The sequence below is a fragment of the Siniperca chuatsi genome, linkage group LG8 (genome assembly GCF_020085105.1).
Source record: "Siniperca chuatsi isolate FFG_IHB_CAS linkage group LG8, ASM2008510v1, whole genome shotgun sequence".
Lineage (NCBI taxonomy): Eukaryota > Metazoa > Chordata > Actinopteri > Centrarchiformes > Sinipercidae > Siniperca > Siniperca chuatsi.
In genome coordinates, this window is record NC_058049.1 from 13,793,267 (window position 1) to 13,817,235 (window position 23,969).

At 39.7% G+C, this 23,969-nt stretch overlaps 1 protein-coding gene across 1 annotated transcript; it reads right to left on the minus strand.

Moving 5' to 3' along the window:
• Positions 1-4,741: 4,741 nt before the first annotated feature.
• f8 (coagulation factor VIII, procoagulant component) lies at positions 4,742-23,376 on the minus strand. Its single transcript, XM_044205224.1, has 27 exons — positions 23,142-23,376; positions 22,720-22,820; positions 22,233-22,355; positions 20,990-21,202; positions 19,439-19,621; positions 19,132-19,235; positions 18,313-18,433; positions 17,915-18,194; positions 17,663-17,828; positions 17,480-17,567; positions 16,294-16,511; positions 15,950-16,094; positions 15,026-15,235; positions 13,088-13,932; positions 12,815-12,957; positions 11,956-12,121; positions 11,459-11,698; positions 10,785-11,013; positions 10,501-10,683; positions 9,997-10,113; positions 9,059-9,130; positions 8,790-8,875; positions 8,463-8,618; positions 7,702-7,846; positions 7,401-7,549; positions 5,893-6,075; positions 4,742-5,403 (listed from the first exon to the last, which is right to left on the minus strand). The coding sequence occupies exons 1-27, from the start codon at positions 23,324-23,326 to the stop codon at positions 5,248-5,250; spliced, it is 5,007 nt and encodes a 1,668-aa protein (XP_044061159.1). The 5' UTR covers positions 23,327-23,376; the 3' UTR covers positions 4,742-5,247.
• Between the last annotated feature and the right edge of the window lie 593 nt (positions 23,377-23,969).

A 23,969-nucleotide genomic window follows, 5' to 3' on the forward strand; every position in this document is an offset into this window, starting at 1 on the left:
ATGTACATACAGGGAACTATTGTGTACATGTTGCAAGGCAAAGAATTAATCATTTGTTGAGCCCGGCTTTGAGCCTGGGGCCATCTTCTATTTTTGATAAATAAGCATTAATACAGTGAAGAATGAGCCTTAACTGTGGCACACACACACAAAAAATCATGTTATTAAGCAATGCAGTGTCAGATGTAACCTAAACTCTTTAATTAAACCACGACACAGTTCTTCTACTGACATGGCATAATTCTTATTTTCACCAAGGGTTCATTTACATGATCAGGTCTGTCTATTAAAATGAGGCATTTTGCTTTTGGAAACAAAAGAATTTATGTCACTCCACTGGTGTTTATTTTTTAAACTACATAATATATAATATAATTCTGAAATTCGCAACTAAAGATGGGTTTTTTTGCAGTGTACTTATCAAGCCTCTGTGGTTCAGTTCTGTATTATTATTTAAAATAATTCGGCATAATCAGCCCTTGATGATGAATTATTTTTGTTAGTTATACGTTGTATGTGCATAGAGTCAAATAACCAGAGGTATATTACATTTTACACTGTTTCTTAAAGCTCAGTGAGTAATGCTGCAGACACCTCAGACTGACAGAGAAGCACTATGCAGCTGCCTTTGTCTTACTGTCTGTTCATTATTTTGGGATAAAAGCAAAGAGTTGGATGGGTACAGATTGTACACATGTAGACTGTAGCCATTATACTGAGTATTTGTGAATGTGCATGCTGGCCAATAGGTGTCTCCATACAGTACAGGAAACCACTGTTTCAATGCAATAACTAATGTAACACTGTAGGTTGTCCAGCAGGCGTCCCCCCTCCCTCATTTCTTTGAGTGAAACATTGATTGAACTTATGTGAAGGAGCTGGACCTCTACAAGGTGCCCCAGGCTCTGAGACCATAAAGACCTAATGGAGTTCAAAGCCAGTTATAAGCTATGTTTCAATTTAGAAAATACAGTATGTCTACATGTACACTTCAGGATACAGCAATGAAATACAATGTTTACAATCAGTAATTATTTTGAGTCTGTGTTATTTATTAAGACCTTCTTATAAAGAACATTTGTTCATTTGAACATTTACCAAACAATTACAGTAGTGCACGTTTATTGTAACATGAGCCAAAGACATTCCAAATAAATAATAAATAATCACTCTGGTATACATATATATATAATCATTATAAGTAGATTTTAACAGTTTTCTTGGGCCCATCTGGAGTGCTGAATCGACACAGTTTCAATAAACTAAAATTAAAATTAGAGGGTCCTGAAAACATAATAATATGATACACCCCTCCAGCATGATGTCGAAGATAAGAATTTTTACCACTTATGATAAGTGTTTTCATAAACAGCAACATAATTTCAATGTCATACTGAATGCCTAAACAAAATGACACATGATTTACTAAATAATATTAATTTGTTTGTGTTTGATAGGGTTCCTCAATAATTTTCAGATTCTGTGTGAGCATACGATGTTTTCTGTGGTGGTGAAATGTTACTCAGGAGTTTTTCAGACTGACTAGTGTCTTCACACTGGAAAGTTGTGGGAATTGCACACATGCACACACACACGCAGTGCTGAGAAATAACTGTTAAGTAAGAGAGCTATTCTTACACATTAATGAGAAAATTTAAAAAAAGCTGTTACAAACAATGCTGAAGTAGCTTGTTAGTAAATGGAAATAATCTACTACGTGCTTCGTGTAACGTGATTCTTACTCAGACTTTATCAGGATGGAGGTTAAATGTCAAGTCGATGATCTTAAATTTAAACCTATAGCAATTTCTTAACAAATGGTAAAGCCTATTGTGTTGCTATGCAGGTATTCACAGGTTTTGGACATTTTTCTACTAAGAAGTATGCCATTTTTTTATATAACAGTGTAAATGCTTCCTCAGATGTATATTGTATAATTCTAGTGTACGCTATTATTGTACTACTGCTTGCGCACACACATGTGGTCACTAAATGGTGTTATAAATGTCAACAAGAAGAAGAAAAGGGTAGATAAGGTCTACTTCTGGTTTGTATTATCTTATAGCCAGGGGCCTCATGGTTCTCAGGGTCCTTAGGCCCAAGCCAAGGAAGTGATGTAAGAGAAGTTGATAAAACTGTGGTAATTTTTTTCTGTTGTGTCACTCTGTTTTCTTTCCTGACACTTCTTTACACTTCCTCACTGATCTGCCAACAGAGAAATACATTCCTTTACACTTGTTGCATACAGTATTAGCAGTTTAAGACAAAGGGAAGTGTGGCAATCATTCACCACAATGCACATCCACAGCAGAGTAAAACTTAGATAGAATCTGAAACTCCAGGTCACAGATTTGTCATGTTTTCATTATGGCCATTTGTCGTTGCATCAGCCGATTCTTCCTAAATCAGAAAGAGTACTTGAATGGGAACTTGATTGTCCTTCTAGTAAAAAATAATTTCAGAAAGAATAGGTACTGTAGGTTTATTTAACAAAATCAACACAGTCTTTGATAAATATCTCACACTGGATGGTTTGTAAAAATACTAATATTCCTTGAAGAATTAAAATACGCTTTTCTTTGAAAACTGTTGAGGATGAAAGCCATACATTTTTTCAAATATTTGTTCACAAATTTTGCCGGTTTTGTCTTTATTGGTAGTGGCAAGCTTGGGCTTTTGGTCTGTTGCAAACTGAAAGAGGAAGTAAAAAGAAGGGTACCATTCTTTAAAGGACCTTTGTGGTGGTTTGCGAGTTTTAGCCCATAAACCACAAAATCTATAGTATGTACCCATTTCCCACAAATGTTTTAGGCAACTATTGCCTTTTCAGTCTGAAAATGAACTTCCATAGATTTGAGACTTTCTTGAGACAGGTAAATACTGCACAGTGGATTTTGAGAGAAGATATTGATTGGTACTGGTACTTTTGGAACTTTCTTGCATTACAAAAGTTTCTGCTGGGACAGCCAACTCTCAAGTCTTAGATGTCTGAGTTAAACATGAACACGAGGAGTTGTCAAAACAGTTCTGTTCCTGCTTACACCTGCATTAGTCATTTAATTGATTGGATCAATTTCGTTGATTGACAAAAAAGTTATCGACAACAGTTTTGATAATCCATTCACTGGTTCTAGCTTCTCAAATGTCACACTTTGCTGCTTTTCTTTGTTATATATGATTGCTAGTGGAGTACTTTTGGGCTTTAGTCTGTTGGCAGGACAAAACAAGCAGTTGAAAGACATAAACTTGGACTTCACTGTTGTCTGAGATTTTATGTAGGCTAACAAACCGGCTTGAGGAATGTGACAAGAGTCCACGCAGCTATTTAAAACAAGAGTAATTTATTAAAACTAAGATGAACTCAAATGAACAACTGAATGAAAGCAGTGCATGGATGTGTGGTCAGTGTGCTATGGAGGTGTTGAAGGTGCAAACCAAAAGAAGGTGCCACAGGGTAGATGTCAGCTGTAGGAAGGGAGAGACAGCGTGAACACATGGGCCAGCTTTTAATGCCTAAGGGCTCGGGTGAGCTTAATCAGCTGATGACCCTCCCATGTCAGCCAAATAACTGCTGAGGTTGGCCAGGACAGCGGGGAGGGACGTTAGGTACAATAATCAACAGATTAATCAACAATGGAAAAAATATATTGTTATCTGTGTTGGATGAACTGTCTCATGCACAACACAACACTTAAGCCGTCAAAGAGATGAAGAATATACAAAGTACTTGTTGATGAGTAAAGCATGTGAAAGCCTCAGTATGGCCCTTTGAGCTCTCAAGCAGCTCACCTGTGCTTACTCTTCACTGTATGACTGGCCTGTTGTTGTTGGTTCTTTCACACGCTGTGATAGGTAATCACACCTGGGCAGCAGGCCATGACCTCTGTTTCGTTTGGTTCAGATCATGTGTATGAACTATTATTCAGCCGGAGCTGCATACAGGTGCTCTGTCTCTGCTGAGATTACGGGCAGTGTGTTATTGTTTTCAGAGAGATAAAGTATGACAGCCAGGCATAATGTGGTATTGCTATGTCTCTGCCAATGCATGTCCTGTCCAGTATGACTTTGTCCTCCAAACGAAACACACCACCCCTGCCTGGAAGCTTCCTCTACTGATAATGAGGTGATAAGGGTTGGTTGGACCCACAAATGTACTGCTCATGTTCTCATGTTTCACACAGTCAGGCCCAAAATATACAATTCAAGACACAAGCATTCACACATTGTTGCAGCACTGTTCTTATTGTTTCCCTTCCAGTCACCTCATCATTTCATCCTCGTACTTGTTTTCCCTCTGTTTAACAGGACTGCGTATTTTAACACGTAACAGAACAATGTTGGAGCAGAGTCGCTCATTGTTTCTGCAGGGAGGGCCTGGTGGAGGTGGATAAGCCAAAATAACAGTTCAGGAACATCTTGGACTAAAGACAGATAGAATGACGAAAGAACAGCGATAATTTGTTGAAAGAGGGAAGAAAACAAAAGCAAAGAGAGAAAGCTCTGTATCCTTTCCTGACATAGAAATGAAGAACAGGACGGGAAGCAGTGCATCAAGTGTTTATCGTTAGTTGGAAGAGCTATGTCCTTGTTTGTTCATGTTCAAATACCCACCTGAACTTGGTTAAGAGTTTTGAAAGCACACGGCTGTTTGAATTTTGCCTTCAGCTGGAACAGAAGTGTGTTTGTGTTTGTGTGTGAAGTTGACACACCAGAAGTGTGAAATAAATGCCAGTGAAACTCATCAAGATTCATTGTTTATATAAATTCTAATAAAGCAGAAAAATACATTAATACAAACTTTTCCAACAATATACATCAACCAAACTTTATACATCCATCTGAGTCTGAAATATTTACAGATGCTTACATTCAAAAGGTTTGTTCTCTGTGGTTAGCACAGCTGTGTACTGCAAAGGTAAAGCAAATACTGTGTAGCTCAGCTGTGTTTTAAACACTGTGACCCTGTGAAATACTGACATGAGAAACATGACAAAAATAAGAATGAAATGACCAAATACCATGTGAAAATGTAAACACAGTTGTGGCCACAGAAGAAATAGCTTTTCTTATACTTATACAGTTCAGCTTTTCTTAACAGTTACATGAAATATATAATTTAATAAGTGCTCTCCGAAACAATATAACATTTTTCATCACTTGCCAAAGTTACAACTCTATAATGAAACCAGGATACATTATGCTACTAAAATGTTGCTGCATGGTGTTGGTGAGTTTAGCCCAGTGGTGTCACAGACCCTGCTGCGTGTCACAGCCCAGGACCTCCAGACGCAGGGCGATGTCGTTCATCCAACCCCGCGGGTGGATACGGAGGTAGCGGCCGAACACAGGGGGATCAAAAACAGTGAGAGCTTCCTCATCTGAATCGTTGTTTCCTGTGAAGATCTGAGTAAGGAAAGAGGAGGAAAGAAATAAAGAAACAGAGAGAAAAGAGGGGGGATGAATAAATGTGTTAAACTAACATTGAAGGCCACAATGTACAGATTAGATACAGCAAATAAATCCTTATATGCAGACCTGTGTTAGAGTTCATGTGGATTTAAGAAGTTTTAGCTTCGGGGTTTTTAAAGATTCATACCAGCATTCAGTACACTGTATCACAAAAACATGAAAACACACTTTAATTGGATTCTTTTGGTAGGTTTTCAGCTCTATAATACAGAGTGACCCATCCACCTGTGAAACAGTAAGAGAAACTGAAATTGATTAGGCCTTCTGCGTCAATGATTAATTGAAGGAATAAGTGAAATGAAAAGTGCACTTTCATGGACATGGATTTTTACGAAACTGTAATCAGGCAGGAACCTGGATCATATTAGCAGCAACACTGAGACTAAAACTGGGATGAAATCCTCACGTGTGCACTAAGTGTACCTTTTCTCTTTGGGAGCTCTCCTCTAACACACTTCTCCACAAGTGTCCGTCATGGCTGAAGGTGACTGAGAACTCGGTCACCATCATTTGGGTCAACCACGATCGTGCTCCTTGGGTTATGACCCCCGTAATGCGCCTTACTTTCCCCAAGTCAACCTGCAGCCACTCGTGGGGGTTGTTGTTCTGGGGTGAAAGCGGCAGAGGAAACATTTTTAGATCTCAGAAAGGAACATATTGATATTAAAGAACAAAGACTAAAAAATGGAAATACAAAGGTCATGAGTGTAATGCATTAAACAAAGTGAAGGAAGGTTTATGAAACTGAAAGAAAGCTTCTGAATGAAAGAGAAGTCGACAAAGCAAAGGAATAAAAAACAAACAGATGTAAGGATGGCCAAAGGGAACACCAGACCACTTCCTCTCCCACATTAGACGACTAGGAAACTTATAAACAAGGAACATGTTTTTGGCAGTGCATCTATTTTCCACTGGCATGATGAGGCTGCACATGGCATAACCAGATGAACTGTTAGTGAGCTGATTTTTTTCCCATTTTAATTCCTCTATCTGTCATACATAAAAAACTTGAGGTTTTAACTGATAAAGAGTTGCTCTGCTACAGGAAAAGTCCCAACAAACAAAAATGACTCAAAGTTGAAACTCAGTGTGAAGACAGCCAAGCACCACTTTCCTACTTTGAATTTTAAATCTAAAAATCAAACCACTCCAATTAAAAAAAGTAAATTATGGTCATCCCATTTTATTCTGCATCCTGGAACACATGTGCAAGGAGTACGTTTTCCTGTTTAGACTAATGTCGAGAACAACGAAAAAACGTAATGCTGGCTGCAGCTAAAATGCTAAATCAGAGAAATCTTTGTTCATCTAAGGCTATCTGTTAAGGCCACTACAGCCCTTTTAGGACACTATTCCAGGTAATGGTTGGCCCAGAGTAGTAGTAGTTTGCTACTGGCAGACTACTACGTTTAATAACAGCTCAACAGTGTGACAGAAGGACAAATCACACCTCTGCAGTTCAGTGCTGCGAAGTGTGAAAATGATAAGCTGAGGAGGAGAGGAGAGGAGGAACTACAGAGCAAAATAATAAAAGGATGGAGAGAGGAGAGTGAAAGGATAATAATAAGTCTTATTATGTGAGGGAGCAAACGGCTAAGATTATCAATTTGTCTTGGTGTTTCTAGAACAGCGTTGCTGACGCTCACAAAACGAAGCACAACTTTTCTTTTCAGTGAATTGTTTGATTTTTCATAAAATCATAAATGTGTTTAAGTGAAAAAATGTTGACTGAAATATTACAAGTTGCTGTCAGTGTGGACATCTTTAGTCAAACTATTGACTGCTTTTGTCATGTTATGCTCACTCAACCAGTAAGAGAAGAGTTGATGGCAGAGCTGACTGTTGCAACCCAAGTGAAGGTTTATTGAGTTATCTGTTTTCTAGAATACCGATTTAGTTTTAGTATATAGTATATGTGTATTTGTGTTCACCTTTGGCCTCCAGGAGTTGACGCTCCCTTCCTGATGGAGGCGGGCGAGGGCGGGGCTCCAGCTACGCATCAGAGGTGAATAAAATGAGGAGGCACTAAAGCTGCTGTCAGGAATCAGCCTCTTCTGGAGCCCGAGAGGGAGAGAGCAGCCTGGTCACACACACACACACACACACACACACACACACACACACACACACACACACACACACACACACACACACTCCAGAGTCATTCTCAGCACTTTCATATAGTAAAAATAACTAAATTAAATAAATTCTGCTGCAGTTGGTACAACTCACTGTTGAGATCACAGCCCAGCAGCTCCAGTCGGAGAGCAGGCTTTTGCACAAAGTTTAATGGCTGAATCCTGACGTAGCGAGCCACAAATGGTGGGGAGAAATGGTTGTGTTTCACCTTGGAGCTGTCCATGTTGCCATAAAATATCTAAAACAGAGCCATGCAAACAGTTCAGCTCAGACTGCTAATAGTTTAGCACATTTTCATACAAAACCCCTACAAATAAATAACTTCAGATCGTACATCATGTTTTAGGCTGATTTCCAACACTGCAGGAAGCAACTGGTTTCCTTCTTATTTAACTTGCAGAGACTTGCTTGAGATAGGCAACCCAGTGAACAATTTGCTGTACCTTATTAATTTGACAGTGTAACAGTATCATTACTGAATCAGAGATATTTATATTTATATTGTTATATTTCACTTTTTACTTTCTGTGTGTTTTGATGTAATGTAACTAGTCCATAGAAGGAGAGGGTTCATGGACAGATTTGTCTGTAGACAGGGAACAGATAGTTGGAAATGCTTAAAAGTAATTTCACAATAAACATGACATATTCTGTCAGTGGTCAGATGGGTCTATTTATCTGCTGATCTGGGAATTGCATGTTCCATGACTGCTTGTATTCCAGGTTCAGCTTCTGCAATGCTGAGGAACTCATGTCCTGAAGAATCAGTCAATCATTTCATTGCTGTCAAATGCCAACCCTAACCCTAACTGTAACAGATGTACAGTATGTGTGCACCACAGTAGAGGACATACATTGGTATGCCTGGTGCTGTTTCCTCTGTAAGTGGTCCAGGTCTCCTGGTCCAGGCTGTAGGAGACGGTGAAGAACGTGATGTAGTTGTCCCTCAGCTTTGCCCTGACTCCCTGCGTCTGCACACCATGCAGCAGAGTGGGCTTCTGAAGGTCAACCTAATAACACACACATTATATTCCATTTAACTGTGCTCTATTTCTGTTTTACACGTGAACATTACAAAGAGAATATTCAGTTCAGATGTTGCATTTGGCACACTGGACACTGCATAATGTAGCCTATACAGTGTACAATACATGCTGTGCAAAGGTGTGTCTTTGTCTTACCTGTATCCATGACATCTTGTTTCTGCCCATCCAGGCATTTATAAAACCAGACTGATCTAGCCTCGCCAGCCCTGGCTCCCAGTTATCTGGACATACATATGTAAACACGGTTATAATCCAACTCAGTGTGGGTAATTTCCAGGCTTTCAGATTTCATAAAGCTGCCTGGTGGCCAAAAGACTGGGGTATTTTCAGTGCACTGGTTATTGAGCAAGTATTAAGGGTCTTCTTGGTGTGTTTGTCCCGTTAAATGCAAAACACTGTCTTACCTATGTGATCTGATGCTGTGATCTGGGAATCCTCAATCCTTCCTGATTTCATCCCCAGAGGCAAGACACATTCTGCATGTCAGTATGAGAAAATTACAGCTCAATTAATTATGTTAAATTTGCAGGTGTACATAATTATAACAGAAAAATTTGAAAAACAGAAAAAACAGAGACCGTTAGATCCTTACCACTAGCAGGGAAAAATAAGTTTTGCCAGAGTGGTGCCAAAGGAATAGTATGTTGTTACTAAATCAAAAGGATGTATGTTCTGTACAGTGAGCATTTTAGGACTCTCAGACTCGAGCATGTCAGGCTCATTCAGATACACATTGACATATTTTAGCGTGAAAACACACCTACAGTTAGAATGCACGTTAACTGTTGTTTTCATACTGATGTTTAGCATAACATCAGCATGTTAGCATACTAAAATTAACATGTTTACATGCTCACAGCTATCAAGTTAATATACTGATGTTTATTGGTAAGTTTAGCATGTTCTGCCAGTGCCAGTCTTCATAAGACAGTAGTAGCCCACCAAACTACTCTTACAACTCATCTTTTTACATCAGCATTACTTGGCCTGAGACTTTTGTTTAGCATGTAACATGCTTTAACATATTAGCTTATGCTAAAGTTTAGCATGTTAGCATGCTATGTTAGCATGCTAATCTCAGAATCTCAGAGTAAATTTTGACATATTGGTGGCCCTAACCGAAAAGTCAGGGGAACACCAAAATCATTGGGATTCATCCTGTTCAGCCTGTGTTGGAGACAGGCCAAACCAACTGGCACTGGCATTGCCATTCAAAAAAAATCAACTAGAGCAAATCCACTATAACTGCTACATTATCTATTATATTATATATCACATTACATTATAAATATTAATAATATCAAATTTTTTTCCGCAGATGTGTGACACAGCATGTACCCACGTGGATTATAGACCAGTAGTTTAGCCCTCATGCCGGCCAGTTGGTAGTCCCCTATAGTGCACTCCACCAGCCATATGCCAACTGTGGGGGGTCTCATCTCCACCGTGCCAAACACTCCTGGGTGACATAGAGCAATACAATACATGAAATAATAGTAAAGAATAAGGTTTGCAGAATGCAAGTAAGCTAATTACCTAAAACAGAGATAAAAGATGGAAGCTAGATCATTTTCTATGGTTTATTTTTTTCAGTTGGTAAAATCACTGCCAGGATTCATAATATTAGCTCAGGAAACTGCTCTTACAGCTGGTCTATTTCACAGGGCTTCTGTCTAATGTAACTTAGCCAGAAGAACTGTGAGTCTTATTGATATGAAATGAATAGTGTGGTTCACATTCATTTATTTAAAAATACAGAAATTTCTGTGGAGTAAAATCAAGCAAAATATACATAAAAATAAAAATATGAAACACAATGTGTATATGTGTGTGTGTGGATGTTTACCAGGGAAAAGGTTGTAGACCCCCATACGGTGTTCCTGTTTAGTGTGAACAGTGAAAGGCAAACCATGGAAGTGCACAGCGTGGTACTCTCCGTCGCTTCCTACATTCAGCAGGTGCCACCTCACTCGCTGGTACTGGGCAACCAACAGACCAGGAAGTGTCTCCGCCACATAACCATTTATTGCTAGGGAAAAATGTACGCATTATTTCTGAGAAATTGAAAAAACTCCCACCAACGCTAATTATGCTAATTACACCACCAACAATCAACCTTATTATCTCCACCTGCAAATTTATTGCTGACGTGGTACCAGGGGTCCTCAGTGTTGGCCTGACAGGGTGGCGTGCAGTGCTGCTGCAGGCTCTCCTCCAGGTACCAGCTTTTAGTTTCATCAAAGGTGTGGAAGAGCAGGGAGAACTCCTGGACGTCTGGCTGTGTGTTCTGACGAGTCTGGAGGGTACCGGACTTACAGATCACCAGTGGACCAATCAGACCCGAATGAAGGTCCCTCTCCTGGAGCATAATAAATAAATATTTATTTTCTCCTTGTCATATAACTATACCTCAAGATTAGCATTAATTAAAAAAGATGAAACTTGGGAAATGTTGTTGTGATTGCCATCTCATTTCCTTGCAAGGAAATACATTTTGGATAGGATTTTATACAAATGTAACATTAAGTTCAAAAACAAATAATCAAAAGACTAAAATTACAAACACAGTAAATGCACACTAAATGAAAACAAAATAAACTAAAACCAAATTAAAACTACGACTGGCTCACTTAAGGCTAAACACCTAATGAAAGATTACAAACCATAGAAAACATAGATTCATTCATGCAGATTCATTCATGCAGGCATTCACAGCTGACACACACACACATGCTGTACAGTACATGCTGTTTATCCATGGAAGATAAAGTTGGAACAGGCTATAGGTGAAGACCTGTACAGACCTTGTCCACAGTGGAGTAGTAAGCCCCAGTCTTGCAGTCAAATTTAGTGTCTTTTGGTCCTTGTGTCCTGGTTATTCTCCAGTTATAGGTCCGCGCCTCCCCAGGAGCCACAGGCTCTCCTGGGACCCCAGGTGGAGCAGAGGAGGCATGGGTTTGGGCAATGCCTGCTCCCTGGTTGCGGTCATAGACTCCCTGAAGGTGAAAAGAGTAAGGCCTGGATGCCTTGTTCTTAAAGATCACCTTGAATAAGACAGAAAGGGAAAAGAGAGGTCACCAAACACCAGCAAAGACAGTTTTGAACAGAGAGCTACATCATCTAGTTACGTTTCATAATTCAATTATTTCATGCAACATCACTTGTGTTCACATTTATTTCTATGTTTCATGAAACATATGCGGTAAAATTGAAGATTGTCAAAGTTAAAGTAGCTACTGAGACTACAGAAAAACATAATTTCTTTTATTCTTTTATTTTGTTTAGCTACAGTACCACTCACAGTGAGGAGATCATTAATCTCAGCTCTGATGAAAGGTCCCATGATTCCCAGGTGTTGCTGGTGCTCTCCTCTGCTTACAGGAAGCAGGAAGTCTTCATCCCTGTAGGCTCGAAACACCACCTTCTTATACTCTGGTAGGAACTTCCTCATCCCTCGACGCATCTCTCTAAAGAGAGGAGTTGAGTCAACACTAATGCTTTAGCCATTGATTAGAATGGATCTTAAGATTTATTTTTCTGTCAGTGTGAAACATTTTGTTCTTTGACCACTAACTCAATTAACAACAGTTTGTTCTATGTTAAATAATGTTGACTTTGCCCAAAACCTATCTTTTCAAATTCTGCCATCAAAGAATAAAATCATCTAAAGCATGTTAGTGTAACACTGGATAAGAGGAATAAAGGAATACTTTTGGGAAATTTTCGGAAACACGCTTGTTTGCTTTCTTGCTGATAGTTAGAAGAGAATATTTGAACAACTCTCATGTCTGTGCATTAAGTGTGGCGCTAGAGTGGGGGGAGACAATTAGATTAGGATTAAACCATAAATTGTCATTTTTACATTTCTCTTTGTGTACGGATTAAATAAACGGGATACAACATGTTAATTTGTGACCTTTAGAGGTGCTGGAACTTTGGACGGAGCCAGGCTAGGTGTTACTGACTGCTTTCAGTCTTTGTGCTAAGCTAAGCTAAACATCTCCAGACTATCGCTCCAAACTTAATGTACAAACATGATAAGTGGTTCATCTTTTCATCTCTCTTGACAAGAGGACGACAGCAAAGAAGCCTATTTCCCAAAATGTGAAACAATTCCTTTAAAGTCCTGCGCGGAATCCTGGATGAAATATTATTGCTACCTGGGTTTGATGAGCTGATGTGGTTTTCTGACGCCATAGTCCCAGGTGATCTCCTCTGCAGCAATGTAGTAGGTGCGATATCTGATCTCTCCAGAGCGCAGGTCCATGTAATCTGTGCCAAATATATCTGATGTGCTGTTCACCTATGATAAAATTTAGCAGTTACTGTGGGTGAGGGGGAAGTGTTTCGATTTGTAGCACATAGTATCCAACAAATGAAATTATATGCATTTCATAAATGTAAATAAGACATATATGCACAGAAAATAGTACCTCTTGGCTGTAGTCATCATACTCAAGGGAGAGATCAATCCCTGTTGTGTTGTTATCAGCAGTGTTGTATTCTAGCTCCAGCAGATCTGCTCTAAGTCGCTCACGTTCAGACTGAATGTGGTTTTGATCCATCTCTTCTGAATTGGTTAGTTCTACAGTTGAGAGCTTCATGTCCAGCAGTGGATTACCTTTCAGTAAGATCTCGTTGCGCTCTTCAAGCTCTCCCTCTGTCCCATTATTTACACTTGACATTTCATTCCTTTCCTCAGCTTTTACCTCGGCACCAGTGTCAGTCTTGATTTCCACAGTCTGTTCTCTGATCTCTATCCCAGTTCCTCCATCTTCTGAGGCTCCAGAACTGATATCTACATCTGTCCAGTTACCCTCTGCCTGTCTTCTCTGTCTGCCACCTCTCTCTCCTCCAGGTTCAGTCCCATTCTGAGACACTGTCAACTCCTCATCTCTCTTTATTTCCTCCAAGATATCCAGTGGGATTTCACCCTCTGACACCATGTTGGGTTTTCCTCCTTCCACCGATGTCACTTTCTTCAGCTGACATCCTGACTGTCCTTTAACTCCATTAGTGCCATTTTGACTAGAAATGTTTACTGACTGAGTGTTGCTGTTAGTGAGGGGTTTCTTGCACACTTGAACCATCACTGTATGATTTTGAGATCGTCTGCCCCTCGGCTGTGGATTTAGCTGATCGATGTAGTCGGAGATATCTTCATCCTCAAGTCGATCAACTAGTGGGAGATCTCCATTGTCGCAAGGACGAACGGTGTAACTGATGCTCATCCCCCGGCTCTTGAGGTTGCCATCGAAGGCACTGATCTCCCACTCACCTGAGAGAGGACATAGGTAAGAATGAATATAACTCAAGAGAAGATGTGTGTCAGTAAGTCAGGATATGCCATGATATGTCTTATTTCTCAGCATCGGCGTATGTCAGGAAAGCAGCTTGTCTCAGCTACTGCACCCTGACTACTTCTTCTGACTGTATGACATTTGTGTACTATGGCCGTCAATTGACACGCGTGTTGCACTTAACGATTCTGAATCAGTGGATCACTGAAGAATGTAATATATCCCATATTTCTAGTCAATTCCAAGAACGTATGTGTACAATTTTTATTTGGTTGTAGCCAATAGGGGATTTGTTAATTTTTAACAGGGCGGATGGAGGGTTTCCTGGTTCGTTTCGTTCACCCGCGACTAGCGAACCAACTCATGAACCACCCCCCACCCCCATAGCTGTACAGTTTAGAGAATATTACAGATCCAAGACAAAACTGTTACAATTACAAATCCGTCTCAAAAACAAAGCAGTCTGATTCGCTAATCCAATGACATGATAAGGGTGCAAGTGTTGATATGATTAGAGTGTTTAGTGACAAAATCTCCTGTCAAGATGATGTGTTGTGTTTTCTCCAAAGTGCTGAATCCGATAATCAGAATCATACTCATGTTTTCTTGGATATTTAAATTGTGCTGAACTGTGTAAACTACTTCATTACAAGTCGATGTATCTGATGTGTATCTGAATAATTTATTGTGTGATCTGTTGTTATATTGTTAGGAATTTTTTCTACTGCATCAAAGTTACACTGATATGCAGTTTTCCATGACACATCATAAAATGTAGCACAAGCTAGCAACTGTATTCTAGCCATATAAACACATCTACACTAGATTACTGTACCTACAGAATAGTTAGCCTAGCTGACCTTGCAAGATACAACTAGCCAACACTTTCAGCTAAAAGTTACTTGGGTTAGATAGCCTGTGGCCTTTCAACATCATAATTCTCAAAGTCATAAATTAATGAGTTACTTCAAGATGGGATTCACCCACCAACATTATCAACCAATGAGATGATTTGTGCTTCTGCAGCAAAGTCTGAGAGAAAAGTTTAAATGACTAAAACTTCAGTCTTACCCATCAGCTCGGTTTCCATGTAAACCGTCATGCCAGTCATAGGGAAGAGGGTGAGGACAGAGTGGTAGAGGCCTTGGTACTGAAAGAGGTTTCCCGTGAAGTAAACAGAGAGGAAGTCACTCTGGGTGCCCACATTTGCAACATGCCAGAAGGTGACGTCACTTTTACACATCACAAACTGACGCCCGCTGAACATGATGCCGTTTACACCTGGAGGTAAAGGGAAAATCACAGTTTTTAAATTGATGATTTGATTGCTCAATGTATAAGGTTTTCTCGAAACAATCATACAAATAACAACAAAAAGAAATATAGTAATGCCTGTTTGTGTGGACATAGAGGATCGTTTTTATACATACAGAGAATCACTTTAAAGAGGCTAGAATCGATATTTTTAATCATAAAAATGTATCAAATGACAATGTGAAAACAATGTGACAACGGCTTTACAGAGCTTTATAGTGAGTTTCAGCTCATTATTTAGCTGTCTGGCCCACAACTTTACTGTTTTGATTTACTCTCACCACTCTCATAGTGTTGTTTTCAGCAGCTGCAGGCAGTTGATTTCAACGAAAAAGCTCTAAAAAATCGCTGTACACTTCCTGCTCAGCACCAAACAGCAGACAGACACAGTTAGAGACTAGCTGGAGCATTTAGCAGCTAAAGTGCCAGATATTTCCCTCAGGAGTTGGTAGAGACCAAAAACAGAGCTAAAAGAGAGTGAATATTGGACTTACTGTACATTCACCAGGTGGCGAAAAATATCAGTTATTGCAGGTTTAAATTAACCCCATTTAAGCTCAGAGCATGTCTCTTATTAATATGTCTAATTGCACATCATTCATTCTGTAAATATTTCACTGTGTGATTACAACAACGGTTGAGATGAAGTAAATATACAAATGTAACTTGTGGTGAACTTACTGTAAATGACATTGGAGTTGTAGAATTCAGGGTCTGTGGTGTTAGAGGACTTTTGGATGGACTTCTGCAAGTTTTCATTGATGTACCAACTTCTGTTCTCATCAAACACAGCAAATATCACGCTCCACTCTTTATCGGGTCCCAACTGCATGCAACAATAGATTCAGTAAAAGAGACAGAGGGTATTATATTAGTTTAGTGCAGGTGAGAGACAACAATGCAGCTTGCATCTTTTTGCATTTTGAAAGGATTTTTTCAAATATTTGCTCTTAGGTGATTAACCTGTAAAAAGTGCTATGCCTGCAGCTCGAGCAAATTTATTGTTACATAAACGTTCTTCTCACCAGGTTTCCTCTGGTGTCGATGACGCTGTACTTGCAGATGAGCAGGGTGCCCACCAGTCCGGAGGCCAAGTCCCTCTCTGGGGATACGGTGCTCTGATACAGCTGGGTCAGACACAGGGGGTCATCCTCCAATGGCCCATCATCTGTTGTTAGACTCCAAACGTAGCCAAACGTCCCGTTGGGGGGCACTCCCATAGAGCGCAAGTCCTTCTCTGCAGCTGTTTGATTAGATGAGATTAGATAAAACTTTGATGATGGAAATTTGGGGATTTGCAGCAACAGAAAACAACATGAGAATAAGACCAATAGAGACCACTAAAGACAACACACCAAGTAACAAACATAAAATGCTGAAAACATTATACATTAAATTTTTGTTGGCAAAATTACAGGTTTTGAGTATATTTGCAAACTTGCACCGCTTATAATAGTATTATCAGGAGCAAATGAAAGAAGACAAAGAAAAAGACGAGCAAAATGCAGTTACAAGTGACTATAGTGGCAAATTAACTATTTAACCAACCTTTTTTCATTTGATTTAATTTGCAGATTATTATATACTTTAGGTATTTCAACATTTTAATATCTCTTGTGCAATAAAACTCAATGCGGCAGGTATGCCACACAGTCTTAAAGACACTATGAGTAGAATTTTTTTTATTGCAGGATTTAGATTATTATTAATTTTTTGATTGTGGAAAATTAGATAAGCCTAGAGAAAATCAGGGCTTCATATGTGTTGTTTCAACCCATTCATCTTAGTGTCTTGGGTCGGATCAGTGGGGGAAACTAACCCTCACATCATATAAAACCACACTCGGCTGTTAGCTATTCATTGTAGTGATTCGTTGGAGTGATATCATGAGTTGGAGGTGTGTGTTTGGATATTAGTAAGCAGGTCGAGGTCTTGAGGTCTTATTATTAATTTCTCCGTCATCCTCTGCCTCCTGAACTAACGTGGGCGGAGAGGTGTGTTTGAAGGGCAATAATCCTCTACAGCTGTGTGTTGCTGTGGTTCTCCAGAGACTCATGCTTGGTAAACCACTTTTTAGCGATCCAATCAAATCCCTGAACATTTTAGAAAGTCCCCTGAAAACCCCTCCCTTACTGGGCTTTTAAGTTAAAGGCCCTCAAATTAGAAAGACTTTATTTTTGTCTGTTGGTTTATGTCCATGCTTAAGCTTACCATTTGTGGATCTCTGCAGTGGAAAGATCTTGGTAGGGCCATTGGGGTAGATATTGAAAGGGCGACTGGCCAGGTTTCTGAAAGTGATCTGGAGACACAATCCAAATGCTTTTAGCTCAAATTTGATCATGCACAAAAGGCCAATTCACATATTTTCTGTCCTCAAACTTGCTCATCACTCACATGGATTTGATCATTGACTTTTCCTTTCAGAACTGGACCCAGCAGTGTCTTTGCAGGGTTCTTCTTCTGAGTGAAAGATCCATCTGTGTATTCCACATACACCACCTTTTTATACTTGTAGCCCAGGTGATGGGGAGCTGCAGGCAAATATCGTGACTGCAACTCACTGTCAAAGATAAAAGTAATAATCAATTCAATTCAGAGACTCACTTTCTGTTATTCTTCTTCCTTCCCCTCCTCCATCTTCCTTACCTGTCTGTGGGTTTGAGATGAGGAGCGTAGTCCCAGGTGACCTCTTCAACGGCGATGTAATGCTCCCAGGTTATAGGCTGCTGTCCCCTGTTAGCTCTGGCTTGCACTTGTGGTTTCTTAGGCTGAAAGCTTATGGTGTTGAACAAACCCTCAGTGTCTTCGTCACTAAACTCTTCACTGTAGACCTCGTATTCCTTGGGTTTGACGTTACGCATGTCAGGTCCCGGCAGAGTGACAGGGTCAAGGCATTTCTCCACCATGAACAAAGCGTTCATACCATCTGGGTAGAGCAATAGCGCACAATAACAATCAGAGTTACCATTTAAAGAGGTGATAAATTAATTTAACTAGGGAAACAGTCTGTGATAGATCTAGGAGACTTATAAGGCCTTTCTTACAGTGGCGGTGAGCATATATCTGACAGCTGATAAGGAACGTCCCTATAGTAGCAGGTCTCATTTTTGCAGTAATGAATCTCATAGGAGTCACCTCCATGGTGACTTTACGATGGTTCAACACCTAAAAAAACAAAGCCAATGTATTAGATTTTTTAATAGAGCCAGAAAATGCTAAATTGGGTTCTTACAGGGAGAGTAAAAGAATATTCTTTGCATAATCATCCTATTTTGGGAAATACTCTAAATCTAGAAAAGATCTTTGTGTGAAGTATGAAACTAGAGCCAGGAGGCAAGACTGGAAGCAGGTTGAAACAAATTGTCATTTTTACATCAGTTTGTGAATGGTTTAAATATAAGTGTTAATTAGTGAGCTTCAGAGGTGCTGGAAGATGGATTTTGAAACTTTGGACAGAGCAAGGCTAGCTGTTTCCCCCTATTTCCAGTCTTTATTCTAAGCTAGGCTAATCACCTCCAGGCTCCAGCTCCTGGCTTAATGTACAGATGTGAGACTAGTGTCAGGCCTCATCTAGCTCTCAGAAAGAAAGCATATTTCCAAAAATGTTAAGCTATTCCTTTAAAAAAGCTCTATTAAGCTATTCAAAGCAAAGTACAAGTACAGTAGATAACAGACACAGCTTAATGTTGTTAGACTGTACATTTACCCCTTTCTACTACTGTACTGTGGACAAGTGAGTCAATTTATTTCATTTTTCAAATCTGTATTAATTAGCCAGTAAAGTATTTAAGTTTTTAAGAATTTAAAAAACATCCCCTTTAACCTTTAAATCTGTTTGCTATTTATGTGAAAACTTGGATTACCTGCAGAGTGTGATCCTGAAACTGAATGGAGTGGATTTCTGGAGCTGTGCCCATCCCAATTAGATGCCAAAACACGTGATTAGGGCCCTGACACATTGTCAAACCTACACACACACACACACACACACACACACACACACACACACACACACACACACACACACACAAACATAGAGAGAGAAAATTAGGTCAAATTCCTGTGCAGACCACATCCAGCGCAGCACTGAACACAGTGTTGGCAACACTTAACATTACAATACGACTTCATGGAACAAACTCCATGTCTACAGCCAGTCTAGTTCATTACCGGGTAACGTAGCGTTGACATATCCATTGATGGTGTGGTATTCCTTCCTGTCGCTGCTCCTCTTGAACTTCTCTCTGCTCTTCCTCTCTCCTACCTGTCCATACCAGCTCTTGGTCTCATCAAACACTGCAAACAGCAGGACAAACGCTGGATTTCTCCTCTGGCCATCATCTGCGAAGGCACCTGGGAAAACACATACACACACAATACATGTGATGTAAGATGTGATTATATGTTTGCATTGCTATTGTACAGTCTAATATTACAGGAGCATCTGTATCTTTATCTTGTATGTATTCTATTTCCTATTAAATTCCCTTTTCTATAGAGTGAGATAAACCCTGTTCAGTACTAGTGTCTCTATCCAGTGTCACCAGCGTGGCTTTAGGGATGGCAATGTCGGTCTGTTGGTCTGTCAGTCCACTACACTGGTCCAGACGGAAATATCTCAACAATTGTTGAATGGATTGCTGTAGCATTTGGTACTGATATCCATGGTGCCCAGAGGATGAATTTGAATGACTTCTGTGATCCCCTGACTTTTCCTTTAGCGCCACCATGAGGTTGACATTTGTGGTTTTGAGTGAAATGACTCAACAACTATGGATGGATTTCCACGGAATGTAGTACAGACATTCATGGTCCCCGTCAGGATGAATTGTAATCACTTTGGTGATTCCCTGACTTTTAATCTAGTGCCATCATAGGGTCAAAATTTTAATTTGTCAAATACTTGTCCAAACTAATGAGATTCACATCAGCCTCAGCTGTACTTTGGGTTTATTGCTAACTAGCAAATGTTGGGTCTAAACTGAGATGATAAACATTAAACCTGCTTAACATCAGCATGTTAGCATTGTCAATGTTAGCATGTTAAGCATTTAGCTTAAAGCACCTAAGTGCCTTAGTACAGTACAGCCTCAAAGAGCTGCTAGGATGGCTGTAACGCTTAGACACTTGTTTCCAAATATTTGTTAAAGTCAGAACTGTTTTGAAGGCAGTAATTCATCCTTTCATTTGACTTGAACCTCAATTCAGAGAATTTTGAAACTTGAATTAATGCATTTCATAATGTTGGACAACACCGCCTTGCATATCTTAGCTACAGCAATAAAATAATTTGGCTAGTTTGAGGTTGAAAGAACAGCGAGGCTAGCCGCTACAGCTAGATGCCACTTTTCAGCAAAGGGCCAGTATTTGTATAATTTATCACTTCTTTTTTTCGTCATTGTCTCCTTCACTGTAATTATTTCATCACTTAGCCAGAAAAAACTGCGGTTTAATGACGATTTAATTTAACCAATGGGATAATTTCAGCTTCTAGCCATCTCTAAATGTTTGCACAACTTTAACTCCATTTTGTGTTCCTTTATACCTGTATGTGTTTATGGATAATGAGAGAGTACAGAGCTTTAAATGACAACAAATGATATAAAGACACAAAAATACAAAAGACATAAAGTATGTTTGTGGGTGAAATTATATGCTGTGTCTGTGTATGTGAAAGAGAATAACAAGTCAAAGCTGCCCTTTGCCCTATCACACACTGACTTGATTTGCAGATGAGCAGGGCACCGATGAGTCCTGAGTTTACATCTCGGACTGTGTCCACCTGGGATGAGTAGGAGTAGGTGAGGCACTCGGGATCACTGGTGGTGGGACCATCTTTAGGGCTGATGTCCCACACATACTCATAGTATCCTCCCGGAGAGACGACATCATCCTCCTTCTCCTGACCCGCTGTGGCGTCATCATATCCAACTCCTGGAAAGAAAAGACACAGCATGACTCCTACTGGTGTCACAAGAATGCATGTAATTTGATCTAATCTTTTTTAGGAAAAAGGAGTACAGTAATTATAATTCCTGAGAAGTCCTCTAGTGACATTGCAGGAAACGCAATAAATTGAGATTGTTTTGGGAATGTTTAAAATCGCCACTTTCCACTGACTCATGATAATGTGCAATAATGACTTCAGGTAGGCCCACAGGCAGCAATCTTTTTCTTCATCCTTAAAGTGATAGGTTATGATGAACTCCATTATAGGAATCTACCATGTGGCAGGAGTCGTTTACAGGAACTGACTGCTTCAGAGCTACAGCAGCATTAGGACATATGCCAACGCCTTCTGTGAAGGGTATTAACCTCTCAAAGCTGCTCAGATCACGGATATTCAATGATTTCCTTTGCACACGGGTATTGTAATTCAAAGGCACCTAAAATAAGGTATTTTTAACCACATTAGATTTCTATATGTGTTTTATGCAGAGCACTCATGCTGTAAGACTTGGATTGCTTGGCTGTACATGCTGCACAAAATCTGCACACACAAGATAATGATAACCGTTGCTCACTGTAATTTCTAAAGAATGAGGAGGCAACTCTTTTTCCTGATGATTCTGATAAAATTTACACTTTGTTTTTGAATATCTTAACCATTAATTAAAACACACTGTGTGTTTCTGATATGATTCTGGTTAGTAGTAATTTGACATTTACATCCTTGCCCTTTCCATGAATGGCTTCTCTGCTCTCTTTTTTGGCCCCAAAATCATTTCAGACTTCAGCCAAAAAAAAAAGGAAAAAAAAAGCACGTGAGATCTTTATGTTTTGGCCATTTAGTCATCTACGCTGTAACATGAACTTTAACAAGTAAGTATGAGTCAAAATGCTGAGTCAAAAAATTAACAAGAGGAACATGATGCTGCTGACTAATGTTCAGTTTGTGATGGAATGCATGAGAAAGTAAGCAAGTTCAACGGATGACAGCAGTTCCTTCCATTCAGATTACTACCTTCAGACTGTTTCCAGTACGTGACCCCCACAGGGCTGATACTGTAGGGCTGAGAGGCCAGATTCTTGAAGTGGACCACCACCCTGTCACCAGCCTGGGCAACGATCACCGGGCCTTGAATACCTGCAACCAGAAGTCACAACATTCTTAAATAAGTCATACACATGACCCCCTAATTTAAAACAAATCTGAAGATGCTCTGAAACAGAACTATCAAGTTTTGTTATTTGTGCTGAAAAGTCAGGCAAACACTATATTGGACCACAACATTGGTCTTCAAATCACTGTCTTGGCTGTAAAACAACTGGAAATTTGACCTTTTACTTTGCATTCCAGGTTCCAGCCATTCATTTGCTTTTGCTTTTCATTTGTCCTTGGACATTAATAGGGGAGCATTAACCATTAATAAAAAAATATATAATGACACAACCCTTATAAAATATATGATTGATTGAGAAAATTGAGAATGTCAAAAGAGGAGTCCTACCTGTCCATGCTGGGACTGGCTTGGGGACAGTGTATGTGGAGTCTGTATACTCCCTGTAAACTGCTTTGATGTATTTTTGTGGAACATCTTTGGATCTCCTCCTAAAGACACAAAATGCAGGTTATTAATGAAACCAAACCAATCAAATAATAAGAAAACTGCCAGGAAACATTAAAAAGCACACCTCTTAATCATACTTACCCATCTTGATTCATTGTAAATGTTTCATTATTTTAACCAGCTTCTCATAAATTCCCCCACAATACATGTATTGTATTGGACGCAAAGCAAGCCTAACTGTACTAATCCTTATTGCCAGATTTTTCTAAGTGATTTCATAAAACCAGCCTTCGGAAACTGGCCATGAGGCCTAAATGACATATCAGAGCGTGTTGCCTTAAATCAAACAAAGAAATATTTACCTTTGCTCGGAAGCTGGGTCAACATTGTCCAGGTAGATATAGTCCCAACCTATTTCTACAGCTGCTATATAATACTTTCGTACAACGGCGGCGGATTGCTGCGCTTCTCCGCCGGAGGAGCAGAGCAGCAGCAGCGGCAGCAGAAGTGTCCCTCTCATCGCGGTGTGCGCACCTGTCAACTCCATGTCCCGGGTGAAACACTCGCCCGGCTCTGCTGCTCCTATGGTGGGCTGAAATATTTAAAGGGAGGGGGTGGAGAGAGGACAAGTAACAGGGAAGCTGGAGTTGCACGTAGGGGCGCGTGGTGGTTAGAGAGTGTGTGGGTGAGATGGCTCTGCTATGATAAGATCATATGAGACTTTACTGTCCCGGGGGATACATTTGTCTTGGACACCCTCATAAAATACACATACTAATAAAACGGTGGGCTATACTCTTCTAACACTATTTAATAAGGTACCCATTGTGAAGGGTTTGTTTGTTGTAACTAATGGCTTCATAAATGTTACTTAATCATTTACTAATGCTTCATAGATAGTTGTAAGCCATTAATAACAACACATTTTGGGTTGCCAGGTTGCCAAAGATTCCTTTGTCTGGTGTTGATCCTGCTCCAGCGTCATCTGGACCATCCATCCAACTTTAATGAACATTTATAACTGCATACTTGATCACTTATTTGAACGTGGGAAACACATTAGTATTAACTTATGGATTGCCAACATTTATAACTGCATTACTACAAAACACACAGGGTAAACACCAGCCAAAAGATTGTTGTTATTAATGGGTTATAACTGATCTACAAAGCATTAGTAAATGATGAAT